The 22,477-nt window shown below is 39.4% G+C and overlaps 1 protein-coding gene across 2 annotated transcripts in view; it reads right to left on the reverse strand.

The window, feature by feature from the left end:
• Positions 1-22,477, reverse strand: part of ZNRF2 (zinc and ring finger 2) — a 79,975-nt gene that overhangs the window by 44,624 nt on the left and 12,874 nt on the right. For both annotated transcript variants that reach the window (XM_040964876.1, XM_040964875.1), the window contains exon 2: positions 788-883. In XM_040964876.1, the coding sequence (XP_040820810.1) occupies positions 788-883 (96 nt within the window). The remainder of the gene's footprint in view (positions 1-787; positions 884-22,477) is intronic.

Here is a 22,477-nt window from a genome sequence, read left to right on the forward strand (position 1 = left end):
ACAAGAATACACAAAATTTTGGTCCCTCTTTATTTCTTGGGTTTTTTTCCTGCCACACTACTGTATTTATCGAACACACTTTTACCTTCTCTCCTCCTAAAAATGTATCCTTCATTTCATAAACATCTTTAGGCACAAAGAAAAAAGTTGCAGTTTTGACCATGAGTGTTCATTTTGAAAACAAGCATCACAAGCACTCCCTCTGACCTGGAAGATTATTTCAGGGCAGTAGTTCTCAAAGTGTGGTTCAAACAATCTTGTGGAGAAAGCTGAGTCTTTGAACTCTTTCTCCTCAGTGAGTCAAAATCTGCTTTGATAATACCACTGAGCTAGCACTTGCTTTCTTCATCCCCATTCTGGATGACACATACCATGACATATTACAACAAATGGAAATTGTAAACAGAAATGAGAATTGCTCATCAGCAAGCCAGATAGTAGTTTGTTAAAATATAAGACATATCACTCCTGTCATTAAATGAGTTTTTATCTTAGAAAATCTACTCATCTTTCATTTAAAAATTATGTCCATATGTATGTTTAAATGACTTGACAGTTTTAATTTCAAATGACAAAAATAGCTACTAGGTAAGTAAAAACTTGAAATCCTCAATAATTTTTTTTAAAGTATGAAGTATCCTGAGATCAAAAAGTTTGAGAATCAATGCTTTAATGAAATAGTAAAGACAGAGGAAATAGTTCTTCCTGCCCTTTAAATTACACTTGCAACATAAAATTCATACAGCATAAGAAATTTTAAATTAATTTTTTAAAGCATCAGACTTACCATTATAGGTTATTCTTGGCTTTGTTAAACACATCACAAGATGCAAATCCATTTCATCTGATGGTACAAATTTTGAGCATACAGGGCACTTAAATCCTAAAAGGTAAAGAAAATACACATTACTCAATCATTCGGAATATCCATCTGCGATCTTTAAACAACATGGAAGATGCACACTTCAAACCCCAATATTAAACTTGCAGAAATACAATGTGCAACTAGTCTAGAAGAGTGTGACTACAACGTCTAATTTAAACCGGTCCACAAGCATCAACCTGTCTTCAAAAAAAGTCCAACTGAGGAGGCTGTGATCTGTTACAAATCCACCCAAGTACTTCCTAACGTCCTGATCCACTCACTTTCTTATGTCTAACTTTTTTACACCACCCTCAACTTAAGACTTTTATAATAGCTTAATTTTCTACCACTCCTCTGAAATTACCACCCCAGGTTCTGGTATAGTACACTTGGAGAAACAAGACTTTGTAGCTAGACATGAGCTTAGAAACGACTTTGCTTCATCAATCTTTAAAACATAAAGTTGATGAGGAATATAAAGCCTTTCACAACAGCAAGAACAGGTCTAGAACATAAGATGTTTATTTTTGCAGTATCTGTTGCAACAGGCTACTGAATTCATAATGCACACAGAAAAAAACATCAAACCAGGGCAGTCTGACTTTTAGCTCATTTTCTACAATGTCCCATCTGTGGTATTAAGTACCTGCCTGAAGTGCTGTACTCCACTGAAAATAAGATGGTATATCAGAGGGAAGACTATTCTGTGAACTCCTGCTTTCTCACTGAGGGAAACAGCCCTCCCTGGCTCCTTGTAGCCCAGGCAGCCCTGTTCTACACTGGTGCTGTTTTTCACTCTGCCCCACTGCTCCCCCATTCCCAACAGCAAAAACAGGACTGGACCCGTGATCCTGGCTAGGGACAAAGCAAAGTGGAACATAAAGATGTGCTTGGCCAGTCAGTTTTTCTTGGAAATCACTAAGAAACAGCAGCAGAGTACACTGGCCATTTAAAAGCTGAAGCAGAAATGTCTCACGTTGATAAGATACTAGTGTGTCTGTGATTGCTCAGGTGTAAGCTGAACTTTACAGAGAACAGAAACCACACAGTATAGCAAAGCACAGGAAAGCGGTTCACAGGAGAAAAAGGAGCAGGTATATAGAGAGAAACAGAAGCACTCAGAGAGATGACTGGTACAAGGGTGGAGAAAGATGTGCCCTGGCTGCTCTCCAGCGCAGTACTGGTGTGTTCCCTTCAGAAATAGTCCTCCCTTGGCAGTGAGGTAAGGCTCACTGCAGCCAAATGAGTCAGACTGGAATCACAACTCATTTGGAGAACTTGACAAGCACTGGGAGAAAGGTTTTGGCAGGGCTACTCATCCAGGTACTCAACTTCCTGAATGCTATCTTCCAAACCATTAAATGTATTTTAAAACAAAGGAACAGAAGATACATTTTCAAGTTCTTGAAAATTACTAAAATGGAAAAGCAAAGGTAAGTCATCCAAAATTCAACTACAAAAAAAAAAAAAAACCACCAAAAAACAAAACTATAACCATCCAACCAACAATACCAAACAGTAAAACGTGATTAACCAGGAAGATCAAGCAACTTTAAGTGAAGGCAAATTTCAGGACCAGGCTTCCTTGGAGTTTAAAAAACTTCCTTCCCTGAAGTTAGGGCATTAAAGAAGTAATCTGTTTTGTAGCTACTCAGCAGAGTCATTGGGGTCCTAGCACATAAACCCGGAATCATCAAACACAGTACAATACTGTGCCAGCAAGAGCCACTCAAACCCTCATGAAGCACATCCCAGGAAGAAAAAACACAGCGTGAATAAGAACACCTGAATGCCTACTTAAATACAGTGAACTAAATACAAGTATTTCTCTGAATGAAATGATAATCAAATAAAAATGACAAAGAAGAGCTGGAGAGGAAGCAGCAGCAAACAAGAAGGAATTAATAGAACCAAGAAAACAGACAATTAAAACTCAAGTCTACTCTCATTATCTAATACTCCAAGGAATCAGGAAACAGCTCTAAGAATGCCCTGACAATCATGACACATGGCACTAAAGTCAAGACGGATTCCAAGACAGAAGAGACATTATACCCCCAGGATCCCAGTCGATGCCCTTCTGCCACACAACTGCCACAACCACTAGAGCAGAATAGAGATTGACTGGAGGAACCAGAGAATTTGGAACTGATGACTCAAGGCATGGCAAACGGGGGAATCAATAAAAACCCACACAGCCCAAAAAGTCCCTCTCCACAGCCTCCATCTCTTGACTCACCAACAACTTGGTAGATTCTTTTCTTAACCCAAAAGATCACAGAAAATGACATACCAAGATTCTTGTGTATCTATTAGCCCTAACCTCAGGCATAAAGCTTTCAATCAGCTTTCTAGGACCTTTTTCTTAAGCATGATGCAATAAAAGAAAAAAAAACATGTAAGTGCACATTAAATATAAACTCAAAAAGGAAATTTACAATATTTGTCAGAAATATCAAAAACAAAGGGACAAGATCCTGATTTGTAAATAATTCTTACAACTGGGGAAAATAGGGGATGGTACAGTGGCATAGTAAACTAATCTTCTGCCTATTGCACCACTGTCCCATACAGACGCAGGTTTGACTCCTGGTTATCCCTTACTCTGATTTAGCTCCCTGCTTGTGGCCTAGGAAAGTAGCAGAGGCTGGCTCAACACATTATATATTACCAACTAATCAACAGCATGATCCTGCAGTCAACAGTCTGATCATCATCTACCATTTAAGCACGCTCATCAGTATCACTGTGTCTCCCTATTCTATCCTGGAGAGCTGTAACTATGCACATCTTATTTGCAGAATGAGAATGAAAACCAGACACACACATGATGATTATGCCACATAGCTGCCACAGCTGGGTCTGGGTCAAGCTGAAGCTGGGAACAGAGCTACAACTTGAAACCAGGCACTCTGATCATGGGACATGGACATCTAAACTACTGCACCAAACAGCTCCCTGAAAGACCTTGAAGACTGTCACCAAGACCCTGCTTAGGTATCACCCAGCTGTGGAAGACTTTCTTTAAATATTCCGCCCCTTCCATAATGTTGTAAATTGTTGTTGATGTTATGTTGTGGCTTTTAATTGATTGGGATGACATTCTGCCAGCTCTGCCTTCAGACCAGAGATGGTCTCCCCAAGAAACCACTGAATTTATCTGGACAATAAGATGTTGGACTCTATGCTTCATATATGCTTGCAATGAAATAATCTTGACTGAATTTGAACTGTAATACTGCAACAAGGTGGAGGAATCCACCACGGTGGGAGGGTATGGGGAGGGTTGGGGGAAATCCCAGAGCCTATGAAACTGTGTCACATAATGCAATGTAGTTAATAAAAAAAATAATAATAATAAACTAAAAAAGAAAAATAAATAAATATTCCACCCCAAGGCAGACTTAATCATTCCTTCCCTTTGTATTTCTTCATACAATATTTCCACTAGGACAATGTAGCAAGGGCTGGCAATGTGGCATATCGGGTTAGCATCCCAAGGGTGCCAATTTGAATCAGGCTGCTGCACTTCTAAGATCTAGCTCCCCACTCATACTGCTGGGAAAGCAGCAAAATGGCCCAAGTCTCTGAGTCCCTGTATTCATGCAGAAGACCCAGATGAAGTTCTGGCTCCCAGCTTCAGCACAGCACAGATGTCCATTGTGGCCATTTAGGATGTGAATCAGTGGATGAAGGGTCTTTCTTTCCTGCTCTTTCAACTATAATGAGTAAATTTAAAAAGCAATGTGTGCTTATGTGTACTTTTCTCTCCTTTTTAGCCTTAGCAGTCTAATAAAATCCAGACTCCTACACACTAAAGTTCCCATAACAATTAAACATCTGGTCTCTCGGCAGCGGGTGGGTCCCAGGACAGGGCGTCTCATGCCCGGATCCCATAGCCCGCCATCATGGGTACATGATGGTGGTTTGAATTGCTGCTTATATGGCTCCACGTTGAACCTAATGTGTTTCTGCGAGGTGAATACATCAAAAAGTTTCCCAACGACAGTTCCTCTTCCTTTAAAGAATGCGTTAACACTTAGCAATGCTGACCACCAAATAGCAGTTCCTGCTAAAGCTTTGGCACGGGTCTTGTCCAGTAGACACACTAACTGGATTAAGGCTACCGCCAAGGAGCACGTGGGCTGGAATGGGGGCTGCGTTCTGATCAGGTAACAGTGAAATCCCCCTTGGCACAAGTGTGGACAGGGCCTGGACGCTCCAGGCTGGACCAGACCCCAGCACTGTCTGGTGCTCCTGGAAGACCAGGATAGAAGTGGGACTGATTGGGCTAGGTCGCAACCCCTACTGAACCATGTGTAAGCCGTATGTGGGAATGGACTAGACGAGCCATGGCTGGGCTGAAATATCCAACAACAAGAACCAGCTTGGGTCGAAAGCTAGTCAGGAACTGGGCTAGGGCTGGCTCATGGACCCACTGGCATGCGCAAAGTCCGGCACTGGGAGAGGTTCTGATGGAGGAGCCTGGGCAACTCCTCTGGCAGGACACAGACCCCACTGGTAAGCGCAAGAAGCATGAATGGAAACAGCCCAGAGCAGGCCACAAGAAGTTTCCCACTGGCATACATTAGGCATGGATTGGGGGCAGACCAGGCTAATCAGTTATCTTCACTGGCAAATCCGAGCACCGGAACAGAGTACGGGTTGAGCCAGGTTTGGTTGCGATAAAAACCAGTCCACACTACAGAATGCCAGGAGGAGGTTGACTGTGCCGGATGTGACTGCAGTGCCCATCCAGCACATGTGAGAAACAGGAAGGAAACGGGCAGAGCCATCGGGGGAATAAGGGGTGGTTCCCCTGCTGGACAGCTACTCCCACTGGAGAGCATGAACTGGGATGGGGGCAGACCAGACTGGGCAGGGCTACAGCACCTGTGCGCCTCGTGTGGACTAGACCAGGGAAGGGCCAGGATGGGTTGATTGTTCCTATGGGTGCAACCTACAATTAGAATGGGAGAGGGCTGTTTGGGCATAGCCGTAGCATCAGCTGGCAGAAACTGGCACTGGGGGCTAATCCTGTCAAGTTAAACTGCAGAACCACCTGGAAAGTGCACAATCCGGGAGTGGTCATGGCCTGGGAGGGAAATAGTGGGTTCCCCCCTCATGGGTTACCACTGCCACGGGAGGGCACGAGAACTAGGACAGGGGCTGGGGTAGCTAGACAGAGAGGCACTCAACCACACCCGTGAAGGCTTGACTGTTGAGCTGGTTAGATGGATCCAAGCCTCAATGCCATTTGCCATGTACGAGAACCATGGGGGATGTGGGTCAGATTGGACTGGTTTGCCACACATATTGGCAAACCAGGGTAGGGGGTGGGCCTGGTGGGGGTTATTGTGGGCCGCTCTCATCAGGATGCAGCTCCCACTGGTTTCGGTGAAGACCGTGTATGTGCTGTGCAGAACCAGGCTGGACTGCAACACCCATTGGTTCCAGTAGAAGGCGGGGCTGAAAACAGAAGCAACCTAGCACTTGCAACTACCAGCTGACCGGGTGATGGACTGTGCTTGGCCCTGTGCTTGCTGGTGCATACGAGTATCTGGCCTGGGAACACCTCAGACGAAGTTTCTTTGGTGATCTCCCCAATTGAAATGCCAGACTCAGAGCCCAAAGCATGAAGGGACAGAAGATGGAACAAGTTAATCTACCACCTCAGCTATAGGTTGGCAACAAAATACCGGGCAAATAGAGACGTTATAATGGACAATGTCAATTAATGGATTTTTCAACAACCTCATCATGTTTGGAGAGGCAAGATTGGCAGCAATTTCAAAACTGGTGACCTATTGAAACCACTTCAACGAGCATCTCGGAGCATGCCCCACATGCGGGACTTGGGGTGGGTGGGAAACCAGGTGGGGCTTCTCCCTCAATATCCCCCTATACCTCAGATATATGAAGGAAACAATTTGGAAATAATAGTCTTACCCACTTTCCTGTAGCCCTTGACCCTTTGCCCAAATTAACCATGTAATGATTGTTAAAATAAAAGAAATATATATATATACAAAAAAAACAATTAAACATCTGCAGTGTCAAAGCTGTTTTACATGGTAAAGTAAAACATCTTGAGCACAGTAAATATGAATATCAGCACAGTGAGTGTGAATGCCAGGTATCTCACCACTGTTGATGACTAACACCAAAAGGCCTTTGTATTTCCAGTGTTTCAACCCTTCTCAGTCTTTGTAAATGTTTCCCCCCAGGGAACACTCACAAGCAAAAAGAATGACCCTAAAATTGAGTCTGGTGAAGATGTTATTGGCAGGAAAAACAAAGATGGACTTTGAGGGGCTGTCTGATGCTGTACAACTCTCTTTCACAACTACAATTTGTCTGAGATGACAAACATGACAACCCCACATCCTACTTTAAGAATCAGACACCAAGTCATCATTTTACCACTGCAAACGGTCATCAAAACACAAAACATAACTTGCTTAGTTATCAGAGCTCTCTGATAACAATAAAGACACCAGGAAAAAAAAAAGAGAGAGAGAGAGGTTATATATCCTCTCACCAACACAAGTCATCTGGAAAGGAAGAAAAGAAAAATAACCAAGTCACTGCATTATGCTGGGTAGGCAGAATAGTTCCCAGTCACTTGTATTGCATATTTTTTCATGATTCACATATTTCAGCCTGCCCGTCCTGATTATCCACGTACTCTACCTGAAGCTGGTGCTCCTTGGTTCCCCTCCTTTCCTGTCTAAAACAAATGTGTCATCTCAATTAGGTAATCTAAGTTCCATGGCTTCTCAGAGGAAAGGATCAATAGGCTACGGTATTCCTGAGATATGCAGGCACAGAATGTGAGCCCAATGGGAGGAGTCAATGAATGAATGAATGACAGAGAAGTACGTTCGGGAGCCTCAGAGCAGTAATCTCCACTTGTTCTCCTATGGAATACAACACTCCTCACGTAACACAACAGTAGCTGCCATTTCCTACCTTCAGTCATGGAACCAAGCACAGTAAATGAAACGAGCTTGCAGATACTCTTCATTTAGATTGTTCACTTAAAGAGAACAAACAGAAAGATATACCAAGTGACAGGACTCGGTTCTTCCAATTCCTAGGCCATAGAGCCTTGCCCAGCGTTCAGCTCTAGATTCTCTTACATGTCACTGCAAACATGCAGGGCAGGCACCCTTCCCCACTTGGGGCTTCTCAATCATGTACAACATTATCCAACTACAAATTTGGTGTATATCCCTCTCACCCCCCAATACAGGATGTCCTTTATTTCTCTGGGCCTCTGCTCTTGATTAAGCGGTCTGTTTTTCTCTTTCTTGCTTAAAGATCTACTTCTACACCTTTCAAACCCAGACCAAGTCTCACCATCTCAATGAAACCTTTTTAAGAACACCCAAAACCAAAATTTCCTTCTCTAACCTTCTAAAGTTCTTTTACTGATAATTTTCATTTGTTACATCAATGATTGCATAATTAAGTGCAAATCTTATCTCCCGAATGTGACACTGTATGAGGGCAGAAGTTAATTTTCTTCTATACATTCCATTCAGCCATTCTGTCCAAATATGCAATTAGACCTATGCTTAACATCCAATATCTAAATGGATGTATACACAAACTCTATCATGAGTTTGAGTTCTACAGAGGCAAAAGTGGAACAATTCAAGGCAATGTGGGATATTCTAAGGTAAATATGGTTAGCAGGGTTCGAAGCATTGCTTGCAGGGATACGTTGCACTTTCCCTTACAAATTCAGGCTGAAGGTAAAACTGCTTCTAACACACCACCACCAATGATTTTTTTAAGCCAATAAACCAATCTCTAGAAGCTAAGAAGTTTGATGGTATCTGATGCATAATACACAAATTGCAAGTTTCACCTCATTTGACAGTGGCACCTGTGTGGCAAATACATGTGACACTGTCTATTAAGAAACATTTCTCCAGAAAGCATGCTAACAGCAGACTCAGATGTACATTACCTGCCTTCTCTAAACTATCGTAGTTTTTTGATAAATTTTTTGCTGCAAGGGTAAAGATGCTAAAGGGGCAAAAGGGTTAAGCGTGCTGTTTGAAAATAACAGGAACAAAACATTTCTCATCAAAATTTAAATAGTAGAATAGCAAACTTCCTAACACAATACAGAAGAATACATTCCAAAACAAGGCAGCAGACTATATGCCAACCTTGTTCAACCAGACCACCACCTACATGATCTAATTCTTGAGGAAATCATCAAAAGCAGTCCTGAATGAATACACAGAATTAACATCCATATACATTTTTGCCATAAAGACATCCTCACAAGCTCAGTTTAGGTCAGAACTGCATGTCAAGCGCACTAGGGAAAGACATCTTTTGTTGCCTCCTAAACATCTGTGGCAATCCTTTTATTCTTTTTGTAAACTACTAATTTTAATGAGATCAGAAAATAAGTGAAACAATTTCAAGTTAAAAATACCATCAATTTTGGTAGCCTAACACCATCTCGCATGCCGACTATGACATATAATTGAATGAATCAAAGGTATTACAAAATGGAGTTTTTTTTCACATTATGTATCAGCATGCTGAAATGATTCATTTAACAAACAGATTCCTTATACATGCACTCAAAATTTCCTTATTTTCTATAAAGTAATTTTCCTTCTTTGCATTCCTGATAAAGACAAACACATAGCAGAAATTCTTCTGGTATTAGACATCCTAAGATGCAATTACACTATAAACCTGGCAATGCCTTCAGTGTTGCCCCAAAACAGCTACTTCCCCAAGTTCTTTACTCACACACCACTCATACTCAACTTTATGAGGATGCAAATGGTCCTACTCTTATCACCTTTCACACAAAAGAAAACCTAGTGAAATAAAAGTTCTTGCCAAAGTCCTAAAACCAGCCACCAGCCAGCCAGAATTAAAACCTTTTATTCCACTCTGAAGCCTACTTATTTTATTACCAGACCTTTCTCATAAGCAGTTACAATCAATTAAACTAACACTTTATAATATCTTACAAAATAAAAATGTTATAATCATTACAGGTGGTCTACCACAAGCAAATCAAAATCCATACTGGGAGCAAATCCTGGGCAATCTCTAACAAAGTACTTCCCATATCTGGAAAATGATTCAGAAACCCAGAAGAGAGATTGGGTATTTAAGATTACATAATTTGGGGCTGGCATTGTGGAGTAGCAAGTTTGGTCTCCACCTGTGACACCAGCATCCCATTTGAGCAACTTTACATCAACTTTTTTTGTCCTCCTTGACCCCTTCCCTCCACTCTACATTTGTGATTGCTTACTGTTCAAATATTATAAATATATGTAACCTACATATCCTACAGATTACAATAACTGTAAGTCATCTTAATGGTAAGTCACTATAATTTATGTATGCCTGATAATAAAAATTATAACTCTACTAGAAAATAAGTTTCACCCTAGCAACATATATGTTTCCCAAGAAAAACTAACACGGAAGAATTTTTTTCTTGGGCCGAGTGTGACAGCATAACGGTTAAAGTCCTCGCCTTGAATGCACCGGGATCCCATATGGATACCAGTTCTAATCCCAGCAGCCACGTTTCCCATCCAGCTCCTTGCTTGTGGCCTGGGAATACAGTTGAGGATGGCCCAAAGCTTTGGGGTTCCTGCGTGGGAGACCTGGAAAGAAGTTCCTGGTTCCTGGCTTCAGATTGGCTCAGTACCAGTCATTGCAGCCACTTGGGGAGTGAACCATTGGACGAAAGACCTTCCTCTCTGTCTCTCCTCCTCTCTGTATGTCTGCCTTTAAAAACAAAAAAGAATTTTTTTCCTAAATTTAGATGAGTGAATTAAAACTGTATCCATCTTACAGAAGAAGGTCAAATAGGATATACCACCTTTCTCATTAAATAGCTAGTACTTAAAGCATAACATTGGACAGGTCAGACCCCATGGAAAACTAAGTGAAACCTAAGAGGAATTTACCAAAAACAAGGTCTTCTTGATTTATAACACAAGTGAAACAATATTCCACCAACAGCACAAGAACCCATGCAGCATCGGCTGTACTAACAGAATTGAACCTTGTAGAATCTGCTGTATACTCAGCATTCTCTGCCACTGAGGAAACCTCAAAATGGCCAGTGAAGCAGGGTTCAGCATGACCAAAGAGACAGGGAGGGTAAACAGCTTTTATCCCTCCTATCACATAAAACAAGCTCACTCCAGAACAGGATGAGGACACTTCCGTGCTGAGGTCTCTGCTCTTAGGGACAATTTTACAAACCTAAGTACACCTCTGACTCCTGGGAGTCAGAGCCCACCTGTTCATTTTTTATGGGACAACAGTTTCTACTGTGGAATTTTCTCCCAGTCTGAAGTGAGATGTGAGTAAGGGAGAATGTGATGGCATCTGCTCTAGGAATTCACACACTTTCAGGCATAACTTCTCATTCAAGACACTACCAAGCTACAGTAACACCCACCAGGCTTGGGGCCACACATAGTAAGAGCAACAAACACGTTATTTTTCCCATGGCCATTACACAGGGGAATCACACAACGTGTTTATGTTTAAACAACTATGAGGTTTCACAATATCATTACAATGAACTCTAACCAGTGTCATTACTATTTACATTTACTGGCTTACAGCAAACTGAAAAGTATGTGAGGCCAGTCATAGCTACAATTCTCAAACTCAGTATCCCAGAATAACATGTATCTAAACACACACATTTCTAGTTCTCTTCAGTTATAGAAAATATTATGAATAAAAGTATTATTATTCTGGTTCAACTTGGGGATAAGCTCCTTATTTTGTGGTTGACAATCAGCTGCTTCAAGATTCTATGTATAATGCTTATAAATAATTTATCTCATATTATAGGATATGTATATATATTAGTCCTATCATATTTGTATTTGTTGTCTTACATGTGTAGCTATTTCAAAAACTGTGTTAAAACTTCAATTGAATTTTACTAAGACTCTTTAGTCTCTTTTTAAAAAAAGCAAAATGACTGACTTTAATATACAGTAATCAGATAACAAATTCATTAGACTTAAAATTTATTGAAGACCTACAGGTATAGTAGAGTCTTAATGAAATTACCACTCCAATACCTTCAGAGTTTCAAATAAAGATTAAAGTATTTTAAATAATTCTCTTTGAATTCAATAACATAAGGTATGATCTTATACACAGATTTGCATATTTCATATAAAAATATCTATTTCATAGAACTTATATCAGTACAAGGTAGATGTTCAATTAAGTATTCATAGGATAAGCAAATGTCTTTCCCTCTTGCCCAAATTTGGGTTCATTTTTCTTCTCCAAAATTTTCTCCTTTGCAAACAAAATGTAACTCTAACAGCAGTCATTCAGCCAATTGCTTAAAAGGTCCACTGTGTACACTGAAGTGCCTGGGAGTCCACCACCTGCCTCCAACTCTTGATTCCAACTTCCTATTAATGAGGGCTTAAGGGAGAGCAGCAGTATCAGCACAATGAAGGGAGACCACCCATGGGATATCTGGATCATACTTCCAGGTCTTGGCTGCAGCCCTGGCCCAGAACCAATTATTGTGGGCATGGATCTGGGGAGTTGATCAGTAGAGATGGAATTTCTTCCCTAAGAAATTTTTTAAAAGGTAGCTTTGAAAATTTTCATGATTTTTAAAGCAATGGCTCATCATGTTCTCTCTCTCAACACATACACACACACACACACACACACACACACACACACACACACACACACAATTACCAGAATGTAACCTATCAAAATGAAATGAAGGCAAAAATTAATTTAAAACACTTAAATTTCTACCAAGTAGGAGAAGATGGGGATAGGCAGAAACCTCAAGCTCTGTTACTTTAACATGAATCTGGACTGGTTATTTGGTAGATAACAGTTGGTGCCTTCTATTGCTGTTCCATACAAAATGCACATTTAAATGTTTTCATGCTGCACTCAACTACAGGGACAGGAGGCAATGGGAAACAACAGAATGATGCACATTCTTCTGATAAACAGTAACAGTGCAAATTCTCCCTAGCTGGTGGTAAAAACATAAGCATATGCACTTCAAAAGATAGGATATGGGAAACTGTAAGACACCCTAGAGAACCTACTTTTTAATCCTCTATAATAAGAATTTTAGAATGTCAGCTTCTAAAGGAGATAACAATTTTTCATTCTGATAACTAATTCTTAATGATCCAATCACAATTTTTGATGAAGAACATATCCTCAAAGGACAGCTACTTAAATAAGCAAATGAACAAAAAGTTAAGACACAGCTCGACAGGCTGGAGAAGCAAAAGGAAGTGCAAGTGGCAGAAGCAATGCTCGTAGAACACGGATGGGAACACACCAAAACACAGGAAAGAAGAAAAGTAATATAGTCCTATTTGCATGATTGTTTTGTCCAAGGACTTTTTTTGAGTTGAAAGAAAAGTATTAGGACCCCAGCTGTAAACAAGTCTACTTCACCCCATATTGTCATACTAAGTTAAAAAACAAAAAGTTAAAACTTTTAATAATGACCAGAATTTTTAAAAATCTTACTAAGAAGCAGGCATTTGGCTAGTTGCTAAGACATTTGTGTCTCACAGCAGAGGACCTGGGCTCAAGCCGGGCTCCATTGTGGATTCCAGTTTCCAGAAAATTCAGATTCCAGAGGCAGCAGGCATTGGTTCAAGTAGTTGAAAGAACTACCTGAGAGACTAGATTAGCTTTCTGGCTCCCAGTTTCAGCCTGGCCTACCCCTAGCTGGTACAGGAATTTGAGGAGATAACCAGAACATGAAACTATTATTGTATTCTTTCTCTTCCTCTCCAAAAGTTTCTTTAAAAAAACAAAAAACAAAAAAACAAACAAACAAACAGAAAAAAAAACCTAAAGCCCAGCACCATAGCCTAGTGGCTAAAGTCCTCACCTTGCATGTGCTGGCACCCCATGTGTGCCTGTTCTAATCCCAGTGGTCCCGCTTCCCCTCCAGCTCCCTCCTTGTGGCCTGGGAAGGCATTTGAGGAAGGCCCAAAGCCTTGGCACCCTGTACCCAGCATGGGAGAACCCAGGAGGGGCTCCAGGCTCCTGGCTTCAGATCGGTGCAGCTCTAGCCATTGTGGGCGCTTAGGAAGTGAATCAACGGAAGGAAAATCTTACTCTCTGTCTCTCCTCCTCTCTCTGTATATCTGACTTTCCAGTAAAAAGAAAATAAATCCTTTTTAAAAATCAATTTTTTTTCTGAAAGTTACTTGCTTTTGATGTTACAGAGATATTTCTCACTAGCAGCAAATCTTCACCCAGCAATTTGCAAGTGTGTATGTGTCACATAAATTCATAAACACTACATTCTTTACCAAACAAGTGTTTTAAAATATGGAATTAAATGCAAATGTAAATAACATTTAATAAACATTTAATAAAGTTTAAGATACATATATAATCAGAGGAGGAACAGAGCGTAAGTTAGCTCCCTTGTCTGCCCGATGTTCTCCGAGACTGTAAGAACTCACTCCGGCTCTCCCATGCGGGTTGTAATTACCTGCCATCACCAGCTGCTTTGCAGAGGCGATACTATCAGGAAAAACAGGGGCTGAAGGCAGAAATCAAACACCAGCATTCCAGTGTGGAATGGCAGCATCTTTAAACACCTGCCTAGATAAGATTTCCTTTACTACCCTTTCGGCATTGAGATCTCACAATCTTACGTGCTTTTGGTTAAAAGCACTTTCTGTTATTGTCAATAATTTAATTTTTTAAAGCTACCACGATAAATGAACAAGTACCCATAAAAGCTAAACATACATGAACAGTTTAGTATCACAATTAAAATCAAATTTTAACTGCAGCAGTTGCAAACTGATTGTAATCCATGTTACTTACACTGATCAAATTATGCCCATGACTGTTCACACTTAAACAATTAGACTCAATGTTACCTGTATTTCCTAATACAATAGATATATAATTTAAACATTGTGGTTTATCATGTCAAAAACTGACTTAGAACTGAAGGGTTGGTTCTACAAGAGTTTTCATATTTAACTCCTAAATCAAGCTGCCCACTAATACATTGGAACTCAAATCTCCTTTTTTACTTCTTTCTCAACACATTTGCAGTCTGACAAATGCTAACTTTCTTTCTCCTAGTGGCTGATCTCTAAAAACTGTTTCTCACTGGAATTACATTATTAATATATCATTCTTTGGGGAATTTACTCTTCATGAAATATTTCTCTAGCTATACTAAGCTTACTGGAACTCCCCGATTCTATGTGTCTTCTTGTCTCTTGGGTTCCTTAACCTTGCAAATAGAATAATCAAATACAAAATGATAGACTTAGGACTCCTTGGAAATGAAAGAAATTAACACCTTAAACAGTCTAATTATTATCTTTCTGGTAAAGAAATAGCACATAAACTAATTCAGGGGCTGGTAAACTATGGATTCAAAAGTCAAAATGCACAATCTGCCCACATTGTTTGTTTTTATAGAGTCCTGCATGTTGAAATGGATAGAAAAATGTTTTTAAACACAGATTCTAATACACTGTGAGCCTGCTCCCTGCTAAGACACCAGAGAAAGCAGTAGATGATGGAGCTGAGTTGTAAGATCTCTGCCACCCATGTGGAAGACTTGGGAGGGAGTTCCCGTCTCCTGGTTTTAGCCCGGCCCAACCCTGGCTACTGCAGCCAGATGGGGAGGAATCAGGGGATGTGGTCTCTAAAATAAAAACAAAAAAACTTCCATGAAATAATAAAACTACACTGCCCACTAGTAAAGTTTTCATGAAACATGGACACACACACATTCAAATATTGTCTATGGCTCCTTTCACATTACAAAGAAGTGACAGAGATTAAGAGATCTGCAAAACCTAAAATATTTACTATCTGGCCCTTTCCTCTAAGTCTTCCAACTCTGAATATAAGTCACGAAAAATTGTTCAAAATATCTGAGTATTTATTTACTTTTTCCCACAGAGGATCTGCGGGGCAGATGTTTGGTCTAACAGTTACGATGGCTTGGTCCTGTATCAGAATGCATGGGTTCAGGTGCGAGCTACAGCTTCCAATTCTAGCATCTTTCCAACACAGACTGTGGGAAGTAATGATTAAAGTGGCTGGGTCCTTGCGCCGCTCATATGGGAGACCTAGAATGAGTTCCCAGCAACCAGCTTCTGTGAGGCCCAGTCCCAGTCAGTGGTGGCGGGAGATCACTCTGTCACTGTGTGATCTACGCACAAGAGAAAACAATGACATGCCAGTCAGACCAGTATTATCACTACTTCCCAGCAACCACACCTGTTTAATTGCAGCCATCGAGGGAGTCTCTAGCAAAAGGAGGATCTCTAGTTCTACTTTTCAAGTGAACTGGGATTTACAAACTTGGGGTTGAGGGATTTTTCTGTCATTCTACCCAAACATTTAACCTTCCCTTTAACTTGCTTCTTAACAATGAAGTCTTAAAAATTCAGAGCTTTGACCTTGTCATCTTCATAGCATGTCCTATCGCATGCAAGGGGAGGATTCAACCATTGAGCCATGGTGTCAGATTCAAAAGTGACACATTTCCAAACACTATAAACATTTTCTCATTTATTTCTAACAGCAAAGCCTGGATTAATGTTTCTCTAAATTTTTAGAATAAAAAGTGTCCTCAGCAAAAGATACTGTCATCATTTAATATGTACAACAGTTTAAACCAGCTTAGACAGGAGTAAAATTTCTTATATGAGATTTTAATTATTCTTTAACTCAGAGAAAAAAATGAAATAAATATTGTCAATTATAATAAACTACTAATTATAAATAATGGGGAAGTTTGTGGCTCGTTGTATTAATTCTACTTCTGTGTAAGTTTGAAATTTTTTATAATACTCTTAGAAACTTCCCAGCAAGTAAATCAGCCTTTTTCAACTGTAGTTAGAAATAAACTCATAAAATAAATTCTAATTTTAAGAAGTTAATAATATTAATCATTACAGAGGATGTACAGAAACACAGACTCCCCAACACCTCTTAGTGCGAAGTAAAAATTCGAAGAACAGTAGAAATCTTTTTAACAATATTAAGCTAAAGGTAAAACAAAGGAGCCTTTGGTCTAGCTGTGAAGATACAGGGGTCCTGTAACAGTATCAGGGTGCCTAGGCTGGACACACAACTCACCTCAGCTCTTCCCCTTCCTCGCTACTTTATACTTGGGGAGGCAACCAACATAGCTCCAAGTAACTGGATTCCAGCATCCCACGTGGGAGACCTTGACTGCATTCCCCACTCATAGGGGGAACTTCAGCCTCATGTTAGCCTTAACCATTGTGGGTATTTGGGGAGTATCTGTCTGTCTCTTAAATTTCAGAGAAAAAATTGAAAAAAAAAAAAAGTGGTAAAGGTATTTAGCCAAGCTTGAACAATTCTCCTAAGTCTATCCATCTTCCTCAGTGGTAGTTCTCAAGTTGTAATGTGCACTGACTCATCTGGAGAACCTGCTCTGGCTTCCTGGACCCAACTGTGAGATGCTAACTGAAGGTAGGGCCCAGGGATTTACATATCTAATAAGTTCACACAGGTCTAAAGTCTGAAGACCACACGTAATAACATTGTCCTAAAGGAATCTGTCTGTGTACATGTGCACCAGAACTCATAGTAACAAAATATGACCCCAGCAGCAGCATTCACAGTAGGCCAAAGGGAACAAAAACCCAACAACAGAATGGTTCAATCCTAGCATACTCACACACCAGACTACTGCACTAGACTCTATACTACATAGTAATGAAAATTCACTACAGTGATACACTGTAGAAATGAATTCCATAAACACAATGGTGGGAAAGAAGCAAGACTTAAAATAAAACAAACAAAAAAGACTGCATTTATGTTAGCCAGCTAAATTAAAAATTCTTTAAAATGCATACACAAATGGCAGAACAAAGGACAAAAAGCACTAGCATAGATTATGACTGCTTCAAACAGAGTGAGCCTTGGGAAGGGTCTTGGTGCTGCAAGGTTCTACTTGTGTGCACTGCTAAGAACTGCATCAAGCAGCCAGTTTGTAACTGCCTTCTATTTAAAGCTGTTACTTTTTAACACGTACACACAAAAAAAACTTTTAAGCCATTTTCTTGATAGTGAAGAGGCTTCCCAAAGTTTACCAAAATCTAACCTCATTTGAAAAATAAATAAATATAGATGCATTTATTTGAAAGGCAAAGCAGCAGAAAGAGTGGGAAAGGCAGAGATGGATGAAGTATCTTCCACTGGCTGGTTCATTCCCCAAGTAGCTGCAATAGCCAGGCCTAACCATCTCTCACATGGATGGCAGGGCTCACGTTCTCAGGCCAGCATCCACTGTTGCCCATGGTCATTAACTGAGAGGCAGAGGAGCAGGACTCACACAACAGGGGATGCCATGGCCAAAAGTAGCTGCCCCAAACCCAGTCCCTACTCCCTTTCTTTCAGTCAATTAAACTACATTTCATAAATTAAGTTAAAAAAGAAATCTTGGGGCTTGGTGGTAGCTATAGATTTAATTAAATCAAAATACAAAGTTTTGAGGCAACAGTATGACAGATTTTGCTTTGATAAAACCTAAAAACATTCCAGAAATACTTTAAAAGCTCAAGTATGTTAAAGTTTGAAACAAGAAATTACATAAGACAGAACTTGATAGAAATCAGAATGAAAGTGGTTTAAGAAGCAGTTATTTAATGGACTTGGGCTCCAACTGTAATTCTGCTCAAAGATAATAATTAGGTTTCTAATGTGTACAGAACAAACATCTTACAGAGATTTAGCTGGCAAGACCTGGAAAAAATCCAAATGCCAAAAGAAACGTAAAAGTGGTGCATGTGTGAGAACGAAGTCTTTGCTCCTTCCCACCCATCTTCCCCTGAGAGAGAGAAGACACAAACAGAAAGAAGGGTGAAGGGAGAGCGCAAGCTCCAAGAGCAGCGTCACTATGAAACAAACAGTGGATGCCACTGGACACAGCATGCAAGGACAGGGGTACCTGGAAACTAAAGTTTTCTCAATCTACACACAAAGCAACAATGAAAACCTGGGAAAACCACAGAGACCATCTGGAATCTACAAAGTTTTCACCAAGATAGGTGAGGGAGAAAGAAATCCTCACTAGGTCAAAAACTTTGTAAATCTTATTTATATACTTACCATTAAACTACTGGTTCCAGAAGGAAAAGAGGTAGCAGAGTAGAAAAAAGAGGGAAAACCCAATCAATACTAGGGTTAAAAAAGTGGCAGCACAGAAATCAAATCTAGACACCTAGAGCAACACAGCAAATAAACACAACTCCAGTTGTACTGAGAGGTGGATTATCTCAACAGTTCTTTTTCTGCCTCCTACTCCTATCTTGTTTATTATTTAGACATTGAACTACTTATCAGCTATTTCAAACAGCAGATCTGGGAAGGCAATAAAAGGCAAAGTGAGAAGAGGCCAATACGCAACTTAACATTACTGAAAGAACCAAGAATGCTTTTATCATCCAAAGTCTATTCTGTAACAACTGCACTACTCAATATTTGAGGAAAAATATGTATACTTATCCATAATGTATCTACAGATTTTAAGGAGCTGTTTAGTATTTCATTAATAGACAGTCTTATTTGTTGGGATGGCTGGTATTTAACAATTATTCTGAACAAATGAAGATGACAAGACTTAACCCACCTTATGCATGCCCATTTCACAAGTTATAAGACTTTATCTTCCTGATTTTGCTTCATTAGCTTTCATTATTTGAGCACATGTACTCCTTTACTTACTAACTCTAATACCTACCTTTTAAGCTATTTATAGATAGAATTTATCATTTGATATTAAGCATGCTAGTTCACAATTGAAGAACACTTTACTATGAGCCAAACACTATGCCAAATAGTACATTATCTCATCTAGTTTTCAAAACCACTGTATGAAGTAAGTACTATCATTATCTTCATTTTAATACCATGGAACATAAGGCTTACAGCATTTAAATGATTCAGCCAAAGTTAAAGTGGCTCAACTATAGATCAAAAAACCAAAATCACTGTACTATATTGCTATGGCTTGAATGTGGTAAGGAGAAAAATAAAAACCCTTTGTCCACTAAGGCTCCATCATTTCCAAAACTGTGAGCCGAATAAGCCTTTTTTTTTTCTTTTCATAAAAGTCATTTCAGGTGTTTTATTACAGCAACAAGAAACTAATAGGTATACAAAGAATAATAAAGATCTCAGAATAACATTTGCAATGTGTCAATCTCATGTTCATTATTATAAATGCTAAAAACATTTATGACACAAAATTTAATAAAAATCACAATTCTGGGAGCCCAGCATGTTGGCCCACTGGCTAAATCCTCGCCTTGCATTGGACAGGATCCCATATGGACGCCGGTTCATGTCCCAGCTGTTCCACTCCCATCCAGCTCCCTGCTTATGGACTGGGAAAGCAGTGGAAGATGGCCCAAAGCCTTGGGACCCTGCACCCACGTGGGAGACCCAAAAGAAGCTCCTAGCTTCAGATCGGCTCAGCGCTGACCATTGAGACCATTTGGAGAACATCTGTAACTCTGCCTTTCCAATAAAAATAAATTCTCAAGAAAAAAAAAAAGAATCAATTCTTAATTAAAAGTTCCCTATTATCTAAAACACCACAACATAAAGATACTTAAATAAACAAGTATGAAATAATTGAATATGTTTAGTCAGATTCCAGCTCTAAATAAAAAGACTAGAAAAATAATGGCACTGACTGGTCAACTGCTGTAAAAGTTCAATCTCTCCCTCTCTCTACAGGCATGCACACACACACACACATACACACACACACACACCCTTTTAGAAAAATGAAACTGTATTCCTTTTTGCTATAATGAATTCAGAAATAAAACAACTTATCAGAAAGCTAAATTTTAGGCCTTATTTGTTATAAAGCATTTTTCAAGGACACTTTTAAGTAACAATGTTAAAAATTAAGAGTATATTTGCAAAATACCCACAAAATCTATGTTAAAAACTATTTGAGCCAAATCTCAATATATTTTCCTATAAGCAAATCTCTATATAAGACCGGGTCAGATTTCGAGCTAGCAAGGTATCATGAATGAACATGGAATGTAGAAGAGCTTTACAGTAGCACCTGTCACAGACAGTGTTTCCACCACATTTACAATACATACATCAACAGCCTCAAGAACAGAGACTCGGGTTGAGTAACAAACCTGAGTTGGAGCAAACAACTCAGGTTGATGCTTCAAAATCTCGAACTCCAAGTATCATCAACATAATATCCTAGTGCAAAATTCTATGCCTGGCCTCCTGCGACTAGTCACAGTCAAACAAAGGCACACCAAAACTAATGTGCAAAAATTATCTTCAGCCTATGTGTATAAGGTGTAGATGAAACCCAGATGAATTGCATGTTTATACCTAGGTGCTATCCCAAAGATAACTCATTGTACATATGAAAATATCCCATAAAATAGTGTCTCTAATTAAAAATCAAAACCAATTCTAGTCCCAAGCATTTTAGAAAATAGACATTCAAACATTAATAGTAAAATGTAATAAAATAACTAAGATATGATTAGCTTTTATTACTCATTAACTTTGTTTTTATATATAACTCATTAAATTGTAGGCTGACATAATTCAACTTTAATGTTGGTTATACTAAACTGGCTTGCTAAAGTCCTGAAAATTTATTGGAAGAGCTGATTCCAACATGGTTCTGAATGTTGTTCCCATTTTTTAAATTACACTCCTCTTGATTCCATTATCATTGTTGGTAGATTAACAAAGAAAATCCTGATATTTTCATTAATTAGAACACTCCAAGATTTCTCCTAAGCTTGCATGAATGATCCCTAAGTTTATACTCAGTGTTCAAACAAGGCACAATCCAGACACTACCCACAAAAACTTGGTTATATCCATTCATGATTTCTCCCAATTTGAAGACAGAAGAATGGAAGTAATGACCAAGCACATTTGCTACAAATATACTTTCTTCATTCATGACTATTTTTTCTGGACATGAAGCATTTAAGTTCCTAAAAAACTGGAACAATTTACATTTACACTAGTATTATCTACAACCTGTATCAATTGCATTGGTGTCTTGTTACTTTGGATTCTGCCAATCTGACAAACATAAAGTGCTATCATGTTGCTATTTTAGTTTTTGCTTCCCTAGAAAACAACCTGGAAAATCGATTTACTCAGTAATGGAGAACTGCTATTCAGGAGAAGAAGAACTCAGGCCTACCCACCTGATAAAAACGCAAAAGTGAAAAATTTTTTTAAAACCTAAAAGTATTAATGAGCTTAGCAAGAAAGCTACAAATTCTTAAGCCAGTAATAAGAGGAGGGTACAGACCTGCACAGATAAAGTAAGCAAGAATAGACTTTTGCCTTGAGCTAGGATGTCCTCAAGGAGCCAGGGAGCATGACTGGAAGTAACTACAAATGACCATTCTCTCCTTATCACCACAATTCAGGCAATTTCAAGAAAAATCAATTCAAAGTGGTTGGGAAGGGACAGAAAAATCACCACTGAGAATTAGAACCACAAACAGAAGTTCCCATTAATTTTACAGTGAATTC

This window comes from Ochotona curzoniae, unplaced genomic scaffold, assembly GCF_017591425.1.
Source record: "Ochotona curzoniae isolate NIBS_2020 unplaced genomic scaffold, NIBS_Ocur_1.0 scaffold_3835, whole genome shotgun sequence".
Taxonomy (NCBI): Eukaryota; Metazoa; Chordata; class Mammalia; order Lagomorpha; family Ochotonidae; genus Ochotona; species Ochotona curzoniae.